The sequence below is a fragment of the Amblyomma mixtum genome, chromosome 1 (genome assembly GCF_055824585.1).
Source record: "Amblyomma mixtum isolate Tamu chromosome 1, ASM5582458v1, whole genome shotgun sequence".
NCBI classification, from domain to species: Eukaryota; Metazoa; Arthropoda; class Arachnida; order Ixodida; family Ixodidae; genus Amblyomma; species Amblyomma mixtum.
The window spans coordinates 161,404,254-161,426,057 of record NC_143012.1 but is presented as its reverse complement, the minus strand read 5'-3'; the positions used below and the strand labels follow the sequence as shown (position 1 = coordinate 161,426,057).

Genomic DNA, 21,804 nt, shown 5'->3' with positions numbered 1-21,804 from the left:
CGAGAGAACAGCACAGGGAAAGCCCAGCACTACGGCGGAACGCCACAGCACAAAACAATATCAGCGATGGGGGAACAGTTTACGAGCATAAAATGGACCGCTATAGTGAAGAAATAACTAGCAACAATAGTGATAAAAGGCAACAAAATGGTTAGGTTGGATTTTGAAGCCCATGAACACGAGTAAGAAATTATTTCCTCCACGCAGCTTGCTTGTGATTTGCTTCGTTTGTTTCGAACCACGATATTGTAGGCTCTATGTGCGTGAAACAGAGGGCACACGGCAGATATCCGGCCCTTTCCAGCATATACAGTACCCTGAAACTTGGAGCGACTTCAGCGGCGTAGGCGACCGATCGTCATGTGATAAACATGCGGCCTGCCAATAATGAAAGTTAGCTTTTTTTGAGAGAACGCGCGCACAATTGTGGGCATGTATTCACTTTTGCCTCTAAAGTATTGGCGGCCCATGTAGTTATTCTTCGGTTTACAGGAGCAAAGAATATACACGCACGTATGCATCAGTACTGCACGCGTTGGTTTGGTTGGTTTGGTTTATGCGGTTTAACGTCTCAAAGCGACTAAGGCTATGAGAGACGCCGTAGTGGAGGGCTCCGGAAATTTCGACCACCTCGGGTTTTTTAACGTGCACTGACATCGCACAGTACACGGGCCTCGAATTTCTCCTCGAAATAAATTCAGCCGCCGCGGCCGGCGGGATTGAACCCGCGTCTTTCGGGCGGCTCTGCACGCGTTACATAAAATAAGTAACCGATTACAATTACAATTACTCTATCTGAAATGTTGAATTAGCAGTCCAGGAAAGTAACTGAAGAACTGTAGAACAGTAATCGATTACTATTGCGCTATCTTTCACTTTTTTATTGAAGTATAAGCTTGGATAAGCAATTGTACAAACGGGTAGGTGCTCTAACGATAGGGCCAGCGAACACAACTTGTACGTAACAAATAAATCCGGTGGTTTCTTGCCGTACCTTTGTAAGAGCAGTGGTTGTATACCGTTCTTCAACAAGACAAAGTTGCTTGCACGCATCAAAGAATTTCGGCAGCGAGAGATCATCCGAGCTTTTTTCATTCATAAAGCGGGAGCGAAGTGTGCCAGAACACGCTCGGCTTCACTGCATGATAAAGAGCTGCGATTTATGAAAGGACACGTGTAGGCCGTTTCTTTTTGTGGAAGAAATTCCTGCCGTCTTTTAAGCGATTTTCGTACGTCCTGATTACCCTTGGACTGGGATCACGTTTTTCATTTTTGACACTGGTTTGCTACGAATGGTTTTAACTTCTTACACTGGTTCCTTGTTTTTGCCTTCTCCCTTTTTCTCTTTTGACGCAGCCTCGCTAAGAGATATGCGATTCTACGTTGATAAACAGAGGTTACTTCTGATTTATTCTAGGTTATAAATCTGTTTTGTATCTATTTTCTTGTTTTTTGTTGTGTACAACTGTCGTGAGTTGTGTTAGCAAGCAATGACTGCACCTAGAAATATCAGTTTATCGCTTAATAGAGTAAAAGATGTCATGCATGGGCGATGGTAGTACCTATAAAATGTGTCCCTTCGAAGCTAAACGAATCAGTTGGTAGTCAGCGCCCGTCTATTTTAAGTGTTCCTTGTTATCGCCCGCGTCATCTTTGCGCTGTTTTTAACAGTTCAAGGAAAAAGCAGTCACAAATAATTAGCTGGCCACGACGTATTGCAAGAAGCATCCATGTATGCCGCCAGCTACATCGGGGACGAATACTGCGGAAAGCGCAACACGTCAGGTAGCCATGCGCAGCTTCGTGGGCGGCCGAACCATTTGTCGCAATCACATCGTCATGGACGCTTCGCCCTTGTAGCCGATTTTGCGAAGAAGTAATTAATATATTATACCGAATATATTACACTGATAGATTCTCTTTAGCAATTCTATTTTTTCTTGATTGATACATTTACTAACGATTACTAACGACCGGCTACAAATCTCTAATGGCAACTAGGTGCCTAAGTCTACTAGATAAAAAATTTATTATTAAAAGTAGTTAACCAGCTAACTACTTAAGACGATTCACCGGTTTTCTATTTTCCGCCAACACTGGCAATGCTATGCTGTAAAAGCCATATTTTACCCCCAAAAGCCTATTTTTGAAATTACTTAAATTCTTCCCTGAAACACCTTGTATAATTTAGCCTGTTCAATTTATTTCTTTTTTCTTTCTCACCCGCCTACCATTTTATTGGCTTTGCCTCTGGATTTATATACGTTTCCTTGCTGCAATATAATCCGACGCTCGGAGTTCCTGCCAGCCCCTTTAAAAACGAATGCGCGGCCAGTAAGGAGTGGTCCTGTCTGTAATGGCAACCAGACAGCCTCACATAGTAGTGCGACATGAACATTGCAAATAGACCAAGAAACCGAGCTCGTGAAAAGGTAACGAAGTGGTTGAGAGAGAACTAAGCATTCGCTTCCCGCCCCTCTTAAGAAATCGATAGAAACTTTTACCAAGCATGCGGTGTTGCCTTTCCTCCAAGACTGCCCAGCCAATCCCGCCCACTAGGGTAGTAGCCTATGCTAAGTAGGGAATGCACAGTTTAGCGTGCGCTGTAAATCCAAGAGACAGAACAGCCGAGAGCCACAATACAAGCAGTCACTGATGACGAATTTTGCAGACAACAAAATATATCCATGCTCAGACATGCAGTTCAGTGTAGTTACTTCGTCGCAGTGCGACGCGTTGGGCCCGTTTCTGACGCACACAAAAAGAGGACAAACAATTTTTGCGTTGAATTGGATATCGCTTGTGAAAAAATGAGCGTCCATTCATTGCACGTAGGAAAGAGAACATCACGGCCTCAATCTATGCTTTGTGTGTAATCATGAGAATAGTTTTGTTTTCAAACACCAGACCACTAGTGACGGCTCACTGCTTCCTGTAGGTTAAGCGATTTTATACTTAGTGATAATACACGAAAACTGCATTTTGAAAGAATTGCTTCTCTGGTTGGGTTCGAGAACATAATCTCTGACCCATTCCCAATCAAAACTTTTTAACTTGAAACCCACTGTTTCGAAGGCTCCTTCTAATGGGGAGGCTGTGGATAATTCCTTTAACTATAAATAAAAAAAGAATGAAAGGGCCAGTCTTCGGGGTGCGGAATGGGGAGAGGTCGTTTACACTGGCGTTAAGGCTGCGAGTCACGTTTTAAGGTTGTGCGATGATGATCACCGCATTCCTCGTTTCTTCCCCGTGCTGTTCAGCATGCACACTTAAAGACGCCATAGCCCGCAATCATCCGTGAAGAAGGAGCGGAGCCGGCTTCGATACTTCCAGTTTCAAATAATAAAAGTTTTGGTTGAAGACGTGTAAGAGGTTATTTTATTAATACTCGAGCATCGCTACTTCATACCATTAGTAAGCGTAACTTGAGATCATTTATTTATTTTTTAAACATTTATTCATGGTCCTACATTGCGCTAAGTGGGGATTACAGTAGGGGGTGTTACAAAAAGTGGCACGTTACAAAAACTGGTATGCTAAAAAAAAAAGGCGCAATCATCAGAACATCGTCACGAACAGCAAATGGTAAAGGTAACAGTGTAACAGTCGACGACGGTATACAGGTAAGCAGCCCCGACACAGAGAACTGAGCTACAAAACTGAGAAGTGAGCTACACACTCAGCTGAGAGAACTGAGCTACAAAAAAGGCAGGAAAGCAGGAATACAGTCTTTACACTGAAGCCCCTAGATGCTGCATCAGCAGAACTGGGAAAATTTCCTCAGTCGCGGAGACGACGCATTCTGGTGGTCTGTTCTATTGATGTATTATTCGTGGTAAAAAAAGACGATTGGTATACAGATGTGCGGCAGGCCATTTCCGGCCTTTTCTCGCGGAGATAAACGTAGGTGGCTTTAGATAAAGATCGCGATCAACTGCAACCTTTACTCGTGCTGTTTTATTCATCAATGTAAGCCTAGATACGAACCGGCGTGTTTCGAGAGGGTGCTAAGAAAGCGCTTCCTTCAGGGCGCCAACGCTACTACTGTTATACGCGTAAGAAAGTCACAAAACGGGCGACCCTATTATGAACAACTTCTAAACTATTTATGAGTGTAGCGTAACTAAATACACTTTTAAACAAAAAATTATGCAGCCAGTCCCCAACAAATCTTGAAACCGCCGGTTGTGTTATCTCAGGAACAGATCTCGCTAATGCCTTCAATGAATACTTCACTGAATCAGACGTTATTCACAGTTCAAGTGTTCCCGAACCAGAGGTATATCCTGTCCACAATAACTTAAAGAACACACATAGCCTCAACGCTAATAACATCCAGAGCAGGCCCGTTACATACATTCTTCCCGAAATAGTTCAATGTTTGATGCACATTTATATCTTAGCACTTCAGACAGGCGTCTTTCCTGCTGATATGCAACTGGCAAAAGTGGTAATAATTTATAAGAAAGGCGATAAAAAAGTCCTTCGCAATTACAGGCCTATATCGGTCCTCCCGTACTTTTCAAAAGGTTTGCAAAAAAGAATTTTACTAAGGCTACGAAAATTTATTAACAGGTATTCATTAATAACCGATTATCAATACGGATTCACACCCCACAGATCGACAGAACAAGCCCTATTTGCACAGAAGGAATACGGGATTAACTGTATTGAAAAAAAAAATTACTTGCGCTTGGCATTTCTGTTTACTTCACCAAAGCTTTCCATAACATTATCCACCGTGTCCTTTTCGCAAAACTGGAGCATTATGGCATTCCCCGTCCACAGCTGAACCTTATCCTATCATATCTAGGCTCGAGATCTCAGTACGTACAAATTGACTGCTACTGCTCCGACATATCAGCCATAACAAAAGGCGTACCTCAGGGTAGTTTTCTGGGTCCCTTTCTCTTCAACATATATGCAAACGATATTCCTAACTTGTACGACAACGCGACTTACATCATAAACGCGGACGACACAACCCTTTTCTTTAGTTCCGATACTATCCACTCACTTACTGACACTGCAAACAAGCTCTATCGGCCTTAGGAACATGGTCACTCAGCAATGCTCTAAAAATAAATAGGAAAAAAAAACTGCTGCGTAACTTTTCTACCACAAGGGAAAGCACATGCTAAATTCGCCCCTAATTTATTTAGGTCATGATATTATCACGTACGTATATAGAACCAAATCTCTTTGCATTCTGTTTACATCGACAATGACATGGGATGCACACGTAGAAGATATGAGTTGAGTTGAGTTTAATGGCGCATAAGCGACTAAGGCGTAGAAGATATCTCTCTTGCCCTTTCTAGATCTATTGGAATTGTCTGTCGCCTTAAAATTATTTTACCCTTGAGGCCAGGATGAATATGTACTACGCGTTTTTTTATTCGTCTTTAAGTTACTGTTTTCTTGTGTGGGGAAATACGACTGTTACGAATATTAAGAAACTTTCTATTCCCCTATAAAAGCTGTGGCTCGTATCACAAATCAGAACCAACTATGGTTTCATGATGTTCGGGTCTATCTTGCCTCGGTTTGGTTTGGTGTATTGGTTTATTGTATTGCGCAAAAAACTGGAATAAAGAAAATGAAATGTAATGGTCCCAGACTACGGCGGAATATTCCATGATGGAGCGGACATTAATAAATTTTAAATTTTCTAAGCATCATTAGTGCAGCCCTGAAATTGCGCTTGATGAAATCAAGTGCACGGCCAGCTATCATAGTCACACATTCTATGTGTTTAATCCATGTGAAGTTTGAATTAAATATTATGTCAAGGTACTTAACACTATCAGCCAGAATTATATTTTCATTATCGAAGCAACACAGTGCCTCCACGTTTGTGTTCTTTCCGCTGGACGGGTTATAATTAACAAATGTAATTTTTGGGCCAGTTGGTCAGACATAACTTTAAGGAAAAAACCGCGACTTCAAACAGGACGAAGACGAGAACTGCACAGGACTTACCCCTCGTCCTGTGCAGTTGTTGTATTTGTCCAGTTTGCACTCAAGGTTTTGTGTCTACACGGATATAATTATTCTGAAAAATCAAGTCTGATGTTCCATTTGCAGCACCGTGACGTGATACGACTAATATCTGTTTGCAGCTTAGCAGCATCGGCCCGTGCAGATATATTTCTTTATAGGACGAAATCATCTGCCTAAAATCGGATATGGGAGGTGACGTTAGTACTCATGTCATTTATATAGATTAAAAAAAAGTAGTGGTCCTAAAACGGACCCATGCAGAACCACAGAAGTTACGGATGATAAATAAGATTCGGAACCACTGATACTGTAGTTTAGTTAAGATGACTGAACTAAACCCGTTTTGTAATTAAATACGTGTTCCTCTTACAAGTGCCTCTTTAATGCCTTTGTATATTGCTGGTGCGTCACAGTATAGTGGCTTACTTACCCTTCAACAACCTCAAAAAGCATAGTTGAATCATTAGTTTTCAGATGAATTCATTTTAGGACACCGCAAACGAGGGGTGGAAACGGGCGCGGTAAATGGGAAAAATGTGGCATTAAAGCGCTCTTCAGTACTCTCTTGCGTTTCACAATCTGTGCATTAAGCAAAAAATTGTTCGAGGGCCAAGTGTGGCCGACACGGTCTGCCTATATATTTGATACGCCGCCGTTGTTCCAGGTGTACACACAGTCATGCTGTTCATCGCTGCAGGTTACATGTCCCATGGGGCGAAAACGACATCTTCCTGGGCCATAGCCCAATCACGCACCAGTCCGGGATGCTGTACACCGTTGTAGCTCTGCTGGAGGGCGCCACGTGCGCAGTGATGCCGGCCAAGATGGGACCCGTGGCCTTTATGGATGCTATTGACAAGTACAAGGTACCTGTTCAGTTCAGTTCAGTTCAGTTCAGTGCATTTATTTCAGTCATGTACAATAGCTGACGAGAAAGGAAAAAAAGCCGCGCACGCGGCTTGACAAAGCTCCCATCCCCCGTAGCGGCTTGGCACGGCGATGACAGACACCTGACAGGCACGGAGATAACAGGAAAATGTCACTTTTCGGATTCGCAGTTTGTTTAGCTAAATCGTCCAAGCTGACGCTCTCATCTTTTTGCTGCAAATGTAGCCACGAATAACGCTATCGTTTTTTGTTACACTTATCAAAAAAAGTTGAAATATGAAGGGGATGGTGACATTCGCTTTGTGGTGAGGTATGTAGAGTATACGAACAGAGCGAGAGAAATCTCTACTTTGTGGAAGAGTACAGAGGTGGACCGGAGAGGGTCTCTGTCTGCCATGACACATTAGATGAAAAGAGAAGGAGAAAAACAGGAATCGGAAGAAATTGGACATGAAAGTTAATGATGACAGGCTACGCTGCGAAACAGTCGCTGTGCCGACCTCCGCTGTTCTAATGTGGCGGAATAGAATTCGCGCAGGAGACTTGGCAATGACCTTGTACATAGCTGTAATGATGAGCTGCAGGACGCCTATCAGTTGTTGAAGCATCGAATTTGATTTGGACTTGTCCTGTAAACTCTTCTGTCTCACTCACAAGTGAACTCACAAGTGAACGAGTCGTCGCCAGGAATTCAGAACAAGTGCAGCTAGTTCCTTTGGCAGCCACCGTGTTCTGCACGACATTGAGCAATAAAAATAGTGCGTTTGCACTATCCCTGACATAATAAAGACAATGACCTAGATACTATTGAACCGAACTTGATAAGGCTCTAGGCTTAGCGGAACTGGCTAGCAACTGTTCCGTGTTCCTGGTGATAAAACACTGTTGGAGGAGAAGCCATTGTCTTCTCTGACATTATGCAAGCATAGCCTGTATTTCTTCAGAGGCCGTTGCGAGAGCGTTGTGGAAACCAACTGTAGTTAATTTTTATGAGCGATTAGAGGATTTTGAATGGGGTGGCAACAGGATTAGACGCCATTTTATAGGAAGTGGCTGGCTCCAAACAACCCTCCACTGCGGCTTCGATGCGAAGCAGGTTAGCTATTCGCAAGCAGAGATCATCGGTCGCCTTTACGAGAAACCACCAATTCAGGTCAGCATAGTAGCGTGTTTAAGTTTTATGCTACTCGTGCGCTGTTAAACGGCACCTCTGATCTCGACTCCTCCTGATGCCGTCGGTGAAGACAAAAAGTAAGAACGTCCAAACAGTTCTGCTGCGTCCCGTTTTGTGTGCCTTCTCTCTGGTGATTAACCAGGGAGCCAGAGGATGCACTCCGGAGAACGTTATTCAATGACTTACTGGGAACTGGAAAAACAAGCGACCTCAACATGGCCGTTTGTTGAAGCCATTTCACTACGTACTTCTTCCTCTTCGCTAGTCAACTTAGTTGCAATCGGAAGACTACAGAATGGAAAAGAGGTGCTCGTTATGACATAAATGGCGAAAATCAGCGGTCACCGAAACCGAAGAGCAAAGGGAATGTCTTCTTTTAATCTTGTTATTATCAGGGGGAGATTGATAAAAGCAAAAGAAAAAACAACCACATGCCGCCGGTGGGATCTCAATCCACGACCTCCTAATTTTGCATAAACATGTTAAGCTATGTTCGTTGTAATAACTTACTTAATGTCACATGATTACATTGTGAACTTGGATTCGTTTTGTAGGCGCGCCTTCAGTGACAACTAAACTTTGTCTTGTAGCTGTCGGTAGTATCTGCAGTTGTTTTAACGTTCCTGTAATAGATGTTTGCCCTCGATGAGCAAGCCACGATGTCAACAGTCCCTCGCTCAGCATGGCCGTACGACAAAGCGACGGTGCACGCATAACTGGGACAACGTAATGGAGGACAAGTAGGCGATGAAATGAGCAGAGGGACAGACGCGGGCAGTGAATCAATGAGGGATATATCCAAGATCAAGGATTTACCTTTGCCTTGTGTTCTATATCTCATACTCCCCCCCCCCCCCCCCCCCAAGCACTCTTGCTTCCTTCCGTTTTAATCCGCTCCTGTTTGGGACCGGAAATAAAGTTGAAAACTGGCTGCACAGCATGATCCGACACTGCCTGCCTTTCTCGAGCTCACAAGGCTAACATAAGTCGCCAGTGTCAGCCATTGGACACAGACGGCGAACCGGTCTGCGGAGGCAGACTGGTTAATGTAAATCAGTGCGAGCGTGAAACGACTTCTGCACACTTTACCCTTAATAAACAGTTGTTCACCCCATTTTCTTCCGTCATGCATGGCAGTAGTTTCTGTAAAAAAATACCTTTATGACGGGCGCTTGTTACACAGACACCATGTTTTTTAATGCCGACTCGGCTCGGCCAAACAGTAGGCGTCAAAACGACTTTCCGCAGTTAATGGTATCCATACGTAGCTTGCAATACAGCAGATTTATGGTAAGCACAATGAGTTCGCCATTTCTTGTACCATCACTTCTTGCTGCTGTAATAATGAAACCGTAGCCGGCTGCACAAAAATGCAGCGCATCATCAATCGAGCGGTTTAGAAAAGTCGAAAGTGAAAATTTATTACGAGTTATTTCTGTGAAAAACGCGAAACGACTTGCCTGTAGCAGTCAACAAGTGCCGCACAAAGGGATCTGCAGCTTTAAGAAAAGCCGGAAGTGTATGAGTGCTGGCTTCCAGCAAGTCTCGCTCACTGAAGCGGCATTTCATCTTGACAACGATGTGGTACGCGTCATGCTGCGACCTCGACGCATCTGCCCACAGAGGTGCACAAGGCGACTATTTTCGTGTGGTTACTAGCGCGCTTCTCGAATTCGATTTCACAGAAAGAGATGGCTGCTATATTCCGCTCGCCATCGACTCAGCACAGGGATTCTATACTACAACCAGCCGCCTGGGTGTCTCAATGGTAAATGGTGGTGGGCTGCTGGCCCTAAAGACTCAGTTTCAGTACCGACCACGGCGGTCGAATTTCGATGAAGGCGAAATTCTACAGGCCCGTGTGCTGTGCGATGTCAGTGCACGTTAAGGAGCCCCGGGTGGTAGAAATTTCCGGAGCCCTCCATTACGGCTTCCCTGAAAGCCTGAGTCGCTTTGCGACGTTAAACGCCTTCAACCAAACCAATCTGGACCACAACGAATCTGTACCAAAGATTTCAAAAACTTATATGAATACGAATTACAGTCGGCTACACGCTTCTCAAAAATGAAAGAGCCTGACAGTAATACTTAAAAAGTTAGCTATTCGATATTAGTTAACAAGGCTGCTAGTTAGCCCGTCTTCGCTGTATTCTGATGTACTACACCGCTGACAATGCAATGCCGAGAAAAGACTCGTCTAACCGAAATAGCGTATACTTAAACATTGTGTAAAATCTTAGGTGAAACAACCCTGTATACGTGTTCGAAAGCAATGACGCTCACTTGTTTTGATGCTGCTTTCTTCATGTGCATAGAACAATATTTCACTGCATTAAATACCGTGCTTAAAAAAAAGCGCAGCCAAGAGGTAGCCCCCCCCGCTTTGCTACTGAAACTTCACCAGTTTCTTGTATTGTGTATCTATGTCTCGCGCAGGTGACGGCAACCATATTTTTCCCGTCTCATCTACAAGCTCTTGTGCGTGAGATGCGGCGCACAGGCCGAGGTCTACCCAGCCTACGGGGCATTGGCGTGGGCGGAAGCGTGCTCCCAGCGTCCGTGGCCGAGGCAGCTCGCAAGGCCTTCACCGGACTCGAGAATCTGCTGAACATATACGCCATGACTGAGTCTTTTGGCGTCGTTACCACTCCGCCGAGAGGCGCCAAGTCGCAGACCGGCACTGACATCGGCCTGCCCGGAACGATGGTTGAAGTCAAGGTTCGTCACTGCGGTATACTGAAAACACGAGAAATGTTTCTTGTTGCATTTGTATAACATGTTATGTATTCGGAAAAAAAAGGCTTACCTCTCGTTAAGAGCCTGAACACAGCCTTTGGGATGAGTGAAAAAGAGCGCGTCAAGGTCCCTCTTTTGTACACGGCAGCATAACAAGAAATCAGAGGTCAGTTTTCTTCAAGCTCTGGTGCGTTACTTCCACAGACAGATCTCTTGGTCACAGATTGTCAGGCGGAGGTTTAATATATTGCCGCGAATCTTCGTACTGCGTATTGTAGCAAAAGCTAGATTACGCAAGCCGCTTCGCCTCTTCAGCATGGTCGAACTTACGCCGTCGTCGCACTTTCACCGTGGTTGAACCTTGGCCGTCGTCGCACCCACCTTGAGCCGCTTCGGAGGCGGAGAAGGCGCAGCCGCTTCTATGTTGTTTCAGAATGTTCTAATAACTTTGCACGCTTTATATCGAAACTTTGCTATCACCTTTAAACTCAACAGCGCCGAGAGCGGCGGGCCTTCGGTTCGACGACCACCAAGGACGTTTGTTGCTACGCCGCCGCCTACTCATTCTGTTCTTTGCGGGCGCAAGTCAGCCCCAATAAAGTTTTATTTAGAACTCATTTTCGCCGTCTTCTTGCTCTCCGGACTGCAGTCACCGTTACTTGACATCTGGTGGAGGCGCTCACCTGCTACCCTTCTATGCCTACCATGATAGAACCTGATGTAGAGACAACGCCGGTCGTGCTTCGCCAGCCCCGTCAGCCACTGACTTTCCGTAGAGAAGCACACGAAGATGTAAAAGACTGGCTGGACGTACGATCGTGTGGTAGCGTTGAACGCCTGGGACGACAGCGCCAAGCTTCGAAACGTTTAATTTGCATTGGACGACCGCGCCAGAACGTGGTTTGACAACCACCAATCTTCCCTCATTACTTGGGCGACCTTCAAGAAACAGCTAATGGGTACGTTCACTAGCCTCGTAAAGAAAGAAAGGGCGGAGGTCCTGCTGCAGTCACGAATGCAACACCCAAACGAGACCATGACTTAGTATGTGGAAGAAATGACACGCCTTTTCAGGCGCTCGAACCGTGACATGACAGAAGAAAAGCAGCTCACAATTGTGACGCGTGAGTTAAAGGAGGAACTGTTTCTCTGCCTGATCCGGGATCTTCCAACAACCGTCGCCGAATTTGAAGCTGAAGCTTCAACAATCGAAAAGACCCTTGACGCTCGGACCTGTCACTACAACCGACCATTTCCAGTGGGGATGGCAGGCACACTAGAAGACACCCCTGCAAGTGGAAACAACCTGCAAGGTCTGATACGCGAAATTATTCGCGAAGACCTTCGCCGGATAATGTCATCGGCAACACAGCAGACTCAGGTAGCGTCATTCAGGGACATCACCAATGAAGAAGTACAGCATGCACTCGGCTCTCGTCACCAACGACACTAACGGAAGCTGAAGCCATGACCTACGCCGCCGCACTACGCTGTGCTACGCCGCCGCACTATGCTGTCCTACGCCACGACGAGACCCCCCAAGCCATCTTCTACGGGCACCAGCTCTATCTTCTCTTTCCTTTCTCTTTCCCATGTTTTGCACAGAGCAGGGCTACGTGCTCCTTTGTTGGGCATGGGCGCTTTGTAGTGGCCTGTATATTGTGCTTTGACTGCGTGACTGTGTCTGTGTCCTTGACTGTGTTGTAATGTTGGTTTTGTCTTGTTTCGTTTTGAGTGTGTTCTTACTTCTCCGATTTTGGTTGTGGTCGGCACTCTGTGCTTTTTCTTGACTGTTACGGAGACCACGACTGTACAGTGAGTTTGGTTTTCGTGTTTTTTTATTTCTTTCGCGGACTGCACGCTGCGCTTTGTCTGCCTGCCTGTGCCTGTGACCAACTGAGATGCGCCTTTTCTTTCCTCTTCTTTTGAGTTATTTTTTTTTCTGTTGTGATGATCTCTGTGAATTTTTTTTCGTTCGAGCATTTACCTCTTTTTCATTTATCTTGAACTGGCATTAAGCCAGGCAAAGCGTTGCTGGTCCGGACACACCCTCTCTTTATTTTGTTTTTTTAAACATTTTCTTAGAGGAGCAATACATGGGTAAAAGGGCACCAGCTCTACAAGAACGACGGCGCCTAGCTCCCGCACGCCGAATTTACAAGAGATGCTTGGTTTGGTTTGGTTTACTGGGGTTTAACGTCCCAAAGCAACTCAGGTTATGAGAGACGCCGTAGTGAAGGGCTCCGGAAATTTCGACCACCTGGGGTTCTTTAACATGCACTGACATCGCACAGCTCACGGGTCTCTAGAATTTCGCCTTCATAGAAATTCGGCCGCCGCGGCCAGGATCGAACCCGCGTCTTTCGGGTCAGCAGCCGAGCGCCTTAACCACTGAGCCACCGCGGCGGAGCTTACAAGAGATGCAACAGCTTTAGAAAATGCGACGAGTGGAGGACTCCCGGCCACTTCCCACTGTATTCTCATTGCGGCCACGTCGGGCACATACTTCGCCACTGCCCGTAGAGACGCATGGGCCTAAGGGGTTTCACCATCGACACCCCACTACCGCCCCCCGGTCAGGGACCACGGAAAATCGACGGCTACCTGCGCAGAGGGGAGTACATGCCCTCAAGCCGCCTCTGCCACTCCCCGTCACCTTACACCACACGTTTTGCATCACCGAGGAAGGTCCCCTAGCCCCTGTAGGGGACACTAAAGACAGCAACCTGTGGAAGTCAGGTTGCTTGCCGAGGAAATGACGAAGATCCTCCAGCGACCACGCCGTATGAAGACGCCGTATACAATGACAGCCTCGGCCACGACGCGAAAGGCTTTCAAAAAGAGGCCGCCATCCAGAAGAGTTTCGACCACACGCCCCACCCACGATTAACATACCCGTCGATTCCGTGATCCGACGCCGAGGACGAAGTGCAACGCCAGAGCCAGGACATCCGGTGGTTATCGACGGCCGGTAAGTTACCGCTCTAGTCAACACAAGAGCCGATTATTTGGTGATGAATGGAACATTCGCTGCGCAGCTGAGGAATGTAACAACCTTGGGACGGCCCACAATTTCGCACCGCAGGGGCCACCTTATTATGCCATCGGGACGATGCCTAGCGCGAGTGACTGTGAACGGACATACCTATCCTGCGACCTTCGTTGTGCTACGGCATTGTTCTCGCTAATTGATCTTGGGCATGAATTTCCTTAATGAACCTCAGGCGATCATCTGCCTGCGATCCAAGCTGATCACGCTTTGGACGAACGAGGCCATGTCTTCGATGAGAGCTCCGGAACGTCGCGTCGCGCTTAGTGTCCTGGAGGAAGAAGTGAGTATCCCACCCCGCTCAAGCGCCATCGTCACCGTAGGCGCCACGGAAACGAATAACACTAAAACCATCATCGAGGGGAACATGTAATTGCTTCTCGGCCGATGAATCGGCATCCCAATAGGCGTCGCACATTTCTGCAAAGGCCAAGCCGAATTACTGCTAACTTGAGCGAAGAATACCGGCACGTTAACAGAGGGACGACGATTGCTTTCTTCGACGAAATATCTGACGTACGATATTCCTTCGCCCTATCGGATCCAATTGGAGAAGGTTCGCCTGCCCAAGAGAACACACACAATTTCGACATCAGCCCAGCCCTGCCCCGGAAAAGGCAAGAACAGACCCGCAATCTGCTTCGAAGCTTCAGCGAGTGTTTCTCGCCATCGCCGTAGGTCCGACAAACGCCGAATCATAAGCAGCGCATTATAACCGACCAGTACGACCGACCTCGCTGCCAAAGCCCGTACCGTGTGCCGCCGCGAGAACAAGCCATCCGGGACTGGATGAAAGGCTTTGCGACGACGTCGTCCAACCTTGGAAGACGTCGTCCAGCACCGTTGTTCTATAGTCAGAAAGAAAGACGGCGTATTTCGATTCTGCGTTAATTACAGCCGCTTGAACAACATAAAAAAGGACGTCTACCAACTTCACCGCATCGATGACAAACTGGATCGGCTCTGAAATGCCAAGTATTTCTCATCGACGGACCTGAAGAGCGGCTGCTGGCAAATTGAAGTCGATGAAAGAGATCGCGAGTAGACCGCACTCTTCACTCCGGATGGCGTCGTCTAGTTCAGGTTGATGCCATTTGGTCTCTGTTCCGCAGCAGCAACGTTTCAGCAATTAACGGATAAAGTGCTGGCAGGCCTCAAGTGGCAGATTTGTCTGGTATAATAAGGTGCCGTCTTTGTCTTCGCCCCAACCTTTGAAGGCCTAAAAAGGCTTCGAGCAGTATTATACACGGTCAAGCCTTCCGGCCTAACCTTGAAAGCAAAGAAGTGCCACTTTTCCTGTGAAGAGCTGCTGTTTCTAGGCCACATTGTTACCAAGGAGGGGGTATACCCGTACCCACAGAAAGCAGCTGCTATCACACTATTTCCACCGCCGGCCGATAAGAAAGCTGTGCGCAGATTCCTCGGACTGTGCGTGCATTAGAGACAAGATTTGTCAAATTTTTTTCGCGCATCGCCAAGCCTCTGACGCACTTGGCAAATGCAAACGCGCCATTTAAATGGGAAGCGCTACAAGTAGAAGCCTTCAAGGAACTTCAGCGTCGTGTACAGTCCCAACAGATCCTTGCGCACTTTGATGAAATCGCCGAGACTGAAATTCATACCTACGCAAGTAGCGTGGGCCAGTCGCTATCCTCATTGATAAAAACTTACGGACTGGAGAAGGTAATAGCATACGCTAGCCGTTCCCTGTCCAAGGCCAAGGCTATCTATTCGACAACTGAGAATGAGTGCCTTGTCATAATCTGGGCTGCGTGAAAATTTCCCCCCTACCTGTACGGATGGCTGTTCAAGGTGGTCAGCAATCACCTCGCACTGTAGTAGCTTGCCAGTTTGAAGGATTCGTCCGGTCGACGCGCTCGCTGGAGCCTACGCCTCCAGGAGATTGCGTCACCGCCGTTTAGAAGCGCGGACGCAAGCGCTCTGACGCCGACTACGTGTCACGAGCCCCTGTAGATGCACCGGCGCTGGACAACGTTGGGGACTCCTTCCTGGGATCCATAAGCTCCAGCTCTTTTGAACAGCAGGAACGCTCAGACCCCGACCTAAAACGCCTCATGCAGTTCTTGGAAGGCAATGTTGCTTCACCCCCTCTCCTCGTTCAACCGAGGATTGTCTTCATTCGTTGTACAGAATGAACCTGCCGAGGTTGTGAATGATAAAATGCCCATCCAACCCGAACAGCAGGATTTTCGAACAGCATTGAACCCCCCTCAAGGCTCTTTCAGCATATCGGCATAGATTTGCTTTGGCCTTTCTCGAAGTCAACTCTGGAAATAAGTCGATCATTATAGCGAGCGACTACATGACCAGCGAAGCCAAGGCAGAAGCCATACCGAACGGAACAGCAGCAGAAGTCGCCAGATTTTTTGTGGAGTGCATTAATCTGCGACACGGCGCCCCCTACGTACTCATCACGGACAGAGGAACAGCATTCATGGCGGAACTGACTCAAGCCATCGTGCGTTACAGCCAAACCAGCCACCAGAGGACAACTGCATACCACCTACAGACCAACGGACTGACCGAGCGCCTGAACGAACCCATCGCCAATATGCTCGCCATGTATGTCGATGTCGAACACAAGACCTGGGACGGACATTTTTCGCCTACAACACCGCAGTGCTGGAGAGCACCCAGATGACGCCTTTTAGGCTCATCCATGACACGGAGGCCACGATCACGCTAGACGACATGCTGCCTAACGTTACCGAGGAAGATAACGCCGATGTCGCCACCTACCTTCAACGGGCCGAAGAAGCTCGAAGATTTTCCCGATTACAGATCAAATAGCAGCAGCGGACCAACGCCAGACGCTGCAACCTAAGAAGACGCAACGCGAAATACAACACAGGACACTGAGTCTGGGTTTAGACGCCCATTAGCCGGCGCGGATTTAGTGAAAAGCTTATGAGCCCCTAATTCGGCCCGTAGAAGATTCTTGGTCGGCTAGGTGAACTGTACTATGAAGTCGTCCCTGACGAAATGACTGCATCCCTTCGACGCCGCGTGCGGCGAGGAGTTCTCCATGTCGTCTGTCTAAAGAGCGTTTGTGCTCGCTAGAGGACGCTGTGTTTATTTCTGCCCAATCCGTTTTATTTGTTTCTAGTCGCCTTATGTTTTAAAGCATCACGTCGGTGTTTCTTTGTGGTGCAAGAAGCGACCAGATTTATCTCGGTTGATTGCATCCGGACGGAGCGGTTTCTAGGTTGTTTCAGAGCGTTCTAATAACTTTGCACGCTTTATCTCGAAAGTTCGCCATCACCTTTAAAGGCCCCGTGCCCACCCCAGCGCAGCAGACACTCTCTACCTCTCTTTGAGCGAGCCTCCTCTCCTTCCATTCCCTCCTCGAAATTCTTCTCTCCCGCTCCTCGTCGAGTAGGCTCGGCAAGGCAAAATCACCCCTTAGTTCTCCGGTGTAAGCCGGAGGCGTGGTGTCTGTGGAGTGCGTCACAGGGCGACGTCATGGCCCCGCCTTCAATAGAATTCTTTTCTTGGTTTTTGCATTTTCTCCGCACACTGAACGATCGAGAGGCGCGATCGGCTCGACCACTTAGACTTGTTAGCGAGCGCATCCTTTCATACATCTGTTTGTCATTCCCAGTTAACGAGCCACCTTTTCATTTTCTTTTAGGCCTCCCCACCGTTTCACGAGCGGAGGGGCGGAAGTCGGTTGTGTTCGAAACACACAGCGAAGCGCGGACCCGGCAACCGCCCGTTTGCTTTTCTCCATGCGTGTTTGTGTTCTGTGTGTTTGTGTCTTTTCTCCGCTCCAAAGCATATTGTCACGTTGTAGTGACGGCAGTCCAGCGGTCAGGAAGACACCAGAAATACTTGCAAACGAAGCTCTTTATTTGGGCTGGCTTGCGCCCTCAAAAGAACTGAATCACTCGGCGGCGGCGTAAGCAACAGGCGTGCTCGGCGGTCGTCGAACTACGAATGTCCGCCGCTCGCGGCATCGCTCAATTTAAAGCCGGCAAGGAAACTTCTAGATAACAGGTAAAGATCATCTACAGTAATCTGGAAAAACCTAGACGCAGCCTTTCATGGCTGCGATCAACCGAGATTAGTCTGGTCGCTTCTCGCGTCACGAACAAAAGTGATAACAGCCCTTTCCTGCAGCCTTGAGCGTGAACGAACAAACACTACAATGATACGTGGCATTACCCCCCTTCCAAAGAAGCATCGTCTCGATGCTTTAAAATGAAAATAAACACGGAGAATGAAACTTCGAGTCCTTCAGCGTTCATAATATGGCTTCAGGCGTACGACATGTACGACTTCCGGGCGTGGGCGGCCTCGCTGAGATGCTGTCGTGCCGTCGGGGATGACTTCATAGTCGAGGTCACCGATTCGACGGAGAACCCTGTACGGGCCAAAGTAGCGTCGCAACAACTTTTCGCTCAATCCGCGGCGGCGAACTGGCGTCCATATCCAAACCCGATCACCTGGCTTGTAATGCGTGTCTCGTCGGCGCAGATTGTAGTGTCGGGCGTCGGTGTGCTGCTGGTCTTGAATGCGAAGCCGTGCAAGTCTTCGGGCTTCCTCGGCGCGATGAAGGTAGGCGGCGACGTCGAGGTTGTCTCCACTCCCTCAGTTTTACTATTTTTTTACTTTTTATGGCTAGGGTTCAAGGCTGTCGCCGCACGCTCCCTCCGCAGTTTTTTTTTTTTGTTCCTTCATGCGGGTTTGTAGGCATGAGCCAGAACAGAAGGCGCTGCGGAAAGCCTTGTGCAGACGACGCGACGCCAAGGCTACGCCCAACCTTCTCCCGTCAGTCAGAACGATGCACCAATGGAGTGCCTTTAGTGAAAGTAGCCCCCCTTGACGTCAGCGGGGTGCAGAGTAGTGGGCCGGGCCCGTTTTTGAAGGAAGGAAAGAACGAACGGGCTTTGATTTGAATTTTCGCAGCTTTTCGGGGCGCGCATGGCTCTAGTATTTTGCAGAGGTTATCTTCGATGCCTCATCTATGCAGTGGGCTTGTTTTTCAAAAATGTCCGGACCCTGGGCAGTGGCCCTTTAAGTTCAGCATGGACGAGAGCGGCGGGCATTCGGTTTGACGGCCACCGAGCACGCTCGTTGCTTCGCCACCGCTGACTCCTTCAGTGCTTTGCGGGCGCGTGTCACCAGGAATAAAGAGTTTTTTTTTTTATTCTGGTGGTCCATGTACTGTGGGATGCTAGTGGACGTTAAAGAACTCCAGGTGACCGACATTTCCGGAGACCTTCAGTGCAGCGTCTTTCATAGCCTGAGTCGTTTTGGGACGTTAAACCCCCAAAATCAAATCAATAAGGAGTTTTGTCTACAAGCTATTTTTCGCGTCTTCATGATCTTCGGACTGCAGTCTTGAATACGTGACAATATTCTGCCCTGAATGAACTGCATCCCAGTACAGTTAATTTCATTTCTCTCCTAATGGCAGTCTCAGAACGCCGGTGGTCCAATTCATTTTTCACTGCTCATTTACTTGCTCATTTTACTGCTCATTTACCGCTTCCTTGACGAGGTAGAGCCCGCGGGGGCCGCTGTAGCATTCGGCCGCTTTGTCCGAGACAGCTGGAAGCCCGTTTACGCCTCTAATAACACTCGTGTTCGAACTTTTGCTGCCTCTGGGCCTCATCTGCGCTTGAAACACTGCACGTACTACCGCAGCTTCATGCTAATTTACTACAGTTATCACTGATGATTCCCTTCGCCATTACGAGGCGTAGACGCCGGACGAATGCATGCATCCTGTGTGTGTTTCGTGAAGCACACTCACCGTGTACTGCACCTGCTGTTATGGCCTGAGCTCATCGCCACCGATACAGCGCGCTGCCTATCGCGCTGTCGTGTGCGGAGCAAAGCGCGAGGAAGCATCTTGCGTGTAGCTTCGGATCTTAGTGTGATTGCAAGCGTCCGCTGTCTCATTTCCTCACGTTCATGCTGCGGCAGCAGTTCGTCACAGCTGCGTGATGCGCGTGCGAAATTCGGCGTATACGCACCCGTATACGCCCGCTAATCAGAGAATTAGCCACGACAGACACAAGCCAGCGATCCTAACTCCTTTTTGCGTGCTATATTACTTCACTGCTGCCGGTTACATTTAGAGGTCGGTCTGGTTTACAATATACGCGTAGCAACCGAGCAGCATCATACAGCACCATTGGGGGCAGTCACCATCCTTGGGGCGATGGATCGCGCTACAAAAAGCGCCAGGATCGGCGCTTTCCTCTCTTTTTAAGCTGAGCAACTAGACCAGGTTCGAGTGCAGGAGCTTTGTGCTGAAGGACAGACACACAGGGCGTACGCATTGCATCTGCATCGGTGACTCGTAGGAGCAAGGTGAAAATCAGTTGTAACTATATAAAACGAACCCGAAACTGGGGTGGTGTATTGAGTGCTTTGAGCACGTTCGGTCTTACGCGAGACGCAAATGAGTCCCAGCAGAAGAGTGTAAAGTTCGAAGCACGCATGCTATTTGCGCTTGAAAGGCGCCTGCAGCTGTCTCAGATGAAGCGGCATAATGGGAGCGCCGCCACCGCGGCATCATGACAGCGGTCTCCACATTCCGAAATGCCCGCTCTCTCTACAAACGCGCAACCATCCGACTATTATCCCCATTAGCGAGACACTGACGCCTGCCCAATGCGAGGCAAACGGAGCAGTGGAGGGTTGCGCTGGTTGAGGGCGCGCACATGCGCATGGCGGTTTTGAGCTTTCATCTGGTTCGGCTAGGCGGAGCTGACGCGAACAGACCTTTCTTGTGCGGCGCCCTCCGTTTGCTTCTGTCTGCGCCTGTACGCATTATCCCAGGAAGCGTTTTGAGGCAGTCGTTCAATCTTCATCTTGAACTCCATCGTCAAAGCTAAGTTCTTGGCCAGAAAGCTGTATACGGCAACTTTTTGCCCTCGAGAATTGTTTCTCCTTAGTCGTGCAGTTCAGCAGTTACTGTGGGTTTATTAAATATATCCTGGTAATGCCAAAATATCGTGGCAAAATATCCTGGTAATGATATCCTGGCAAAAAGCCTGGTAATTCGCTGTTATTCGCCCGAGCTGCTTACCACGAGAACATCATCAAGCTGATGAGGTACTTTGCTGTTTATCTTTACATCTAAATCTTATGTATATCAAGCTGACGCTCCCTATGATATTGGTGAAATACTATGTGCACGTAACGAAAGATTGTTCCTGCCTGGCAGTCTCTGAACAGAATTTTCTTGCTTTCTTATAGACCTCTTGCGTCGCTGACGAGTCCTTGAAAATACATTTTGTAACTAATTCACAGGTAACTCAAAAAACTCCGCCAGAGGATTACTGCAGCATCGCAAGTGTTCAGGTTCATGGCGGGAACAAGGTGGGGTAGCAACTGCCGATCAATGCTTCTGCTTGAAAAAGCCTACGTTGAAGGAACCTTGCGCTACTGTCTACCAGTGCTTCAAAGATTATCTACATCAAGCAATAAGACTCTCAATGCCGCACGGAACAACTGCCTGCGAACATGTCTTGGCCTACCAAAAGGTTCCTCTGCGTCAGGAACAGTAGCGGAGGCAGGATGTCTCCCACTAGAGGTGATTGCCGCCCAGGAAACTATGCGTACCCATCTCCGCCATGTCCTGCAAGGGAAGAAGCACTTCCTACACCGCGTCCATCTAACTCACAGCAACTCTAGCTTTGGCCAGGCAGTACAGCTCCTGCCCCTTCCTACTATTAATCAGCCACAGAAGCTACTACCTCTGGCCTTTCCTCCATGAACACTCTCTCCTCTAAAGGTGAAGAAGTCTGTTCCAGGTGTGAATGCAAAGAGCCGCATGCCACAGGCAGCGCTTCTGCAAACTACTCTCGCCTACTTAACGGAGGAATATACGCAGCACATCCATATCTTCACCGATGGTTCAACTACTAAAGAAACCTCTTCTTGTGGCCTTTATGTGCCCTCAACAGACCATGCCCTT

The 21,804-nt window shown here is 47.9% G+C and overlaps 1 protein-coding gene across 1 annotated transcript in view; it reads left to right on the top strand.

The window, feature by feature from the left end:
- Positions 1–21,804, top strand: part of LOC149369549 (putative 4-coumarate--CoA ligase 1) — a 92,388-nt gene that overhangs the window by 42,940 nt on the left and 27,644 nt on the right. The window contains exons 6-7 of the mRNA XM_089558878.1: positions 6,701–6,869; positions 10,502–10,783. Coding sequence (XP_089415004.1) covers positions 6,701–6,869; positions 10,502–10,783 — 451 coding nt within the window. The remainder of the gene's footprint in view (positions 1–6,700; positions 6,870–10,501; positions 10,784–21,804) is intronic.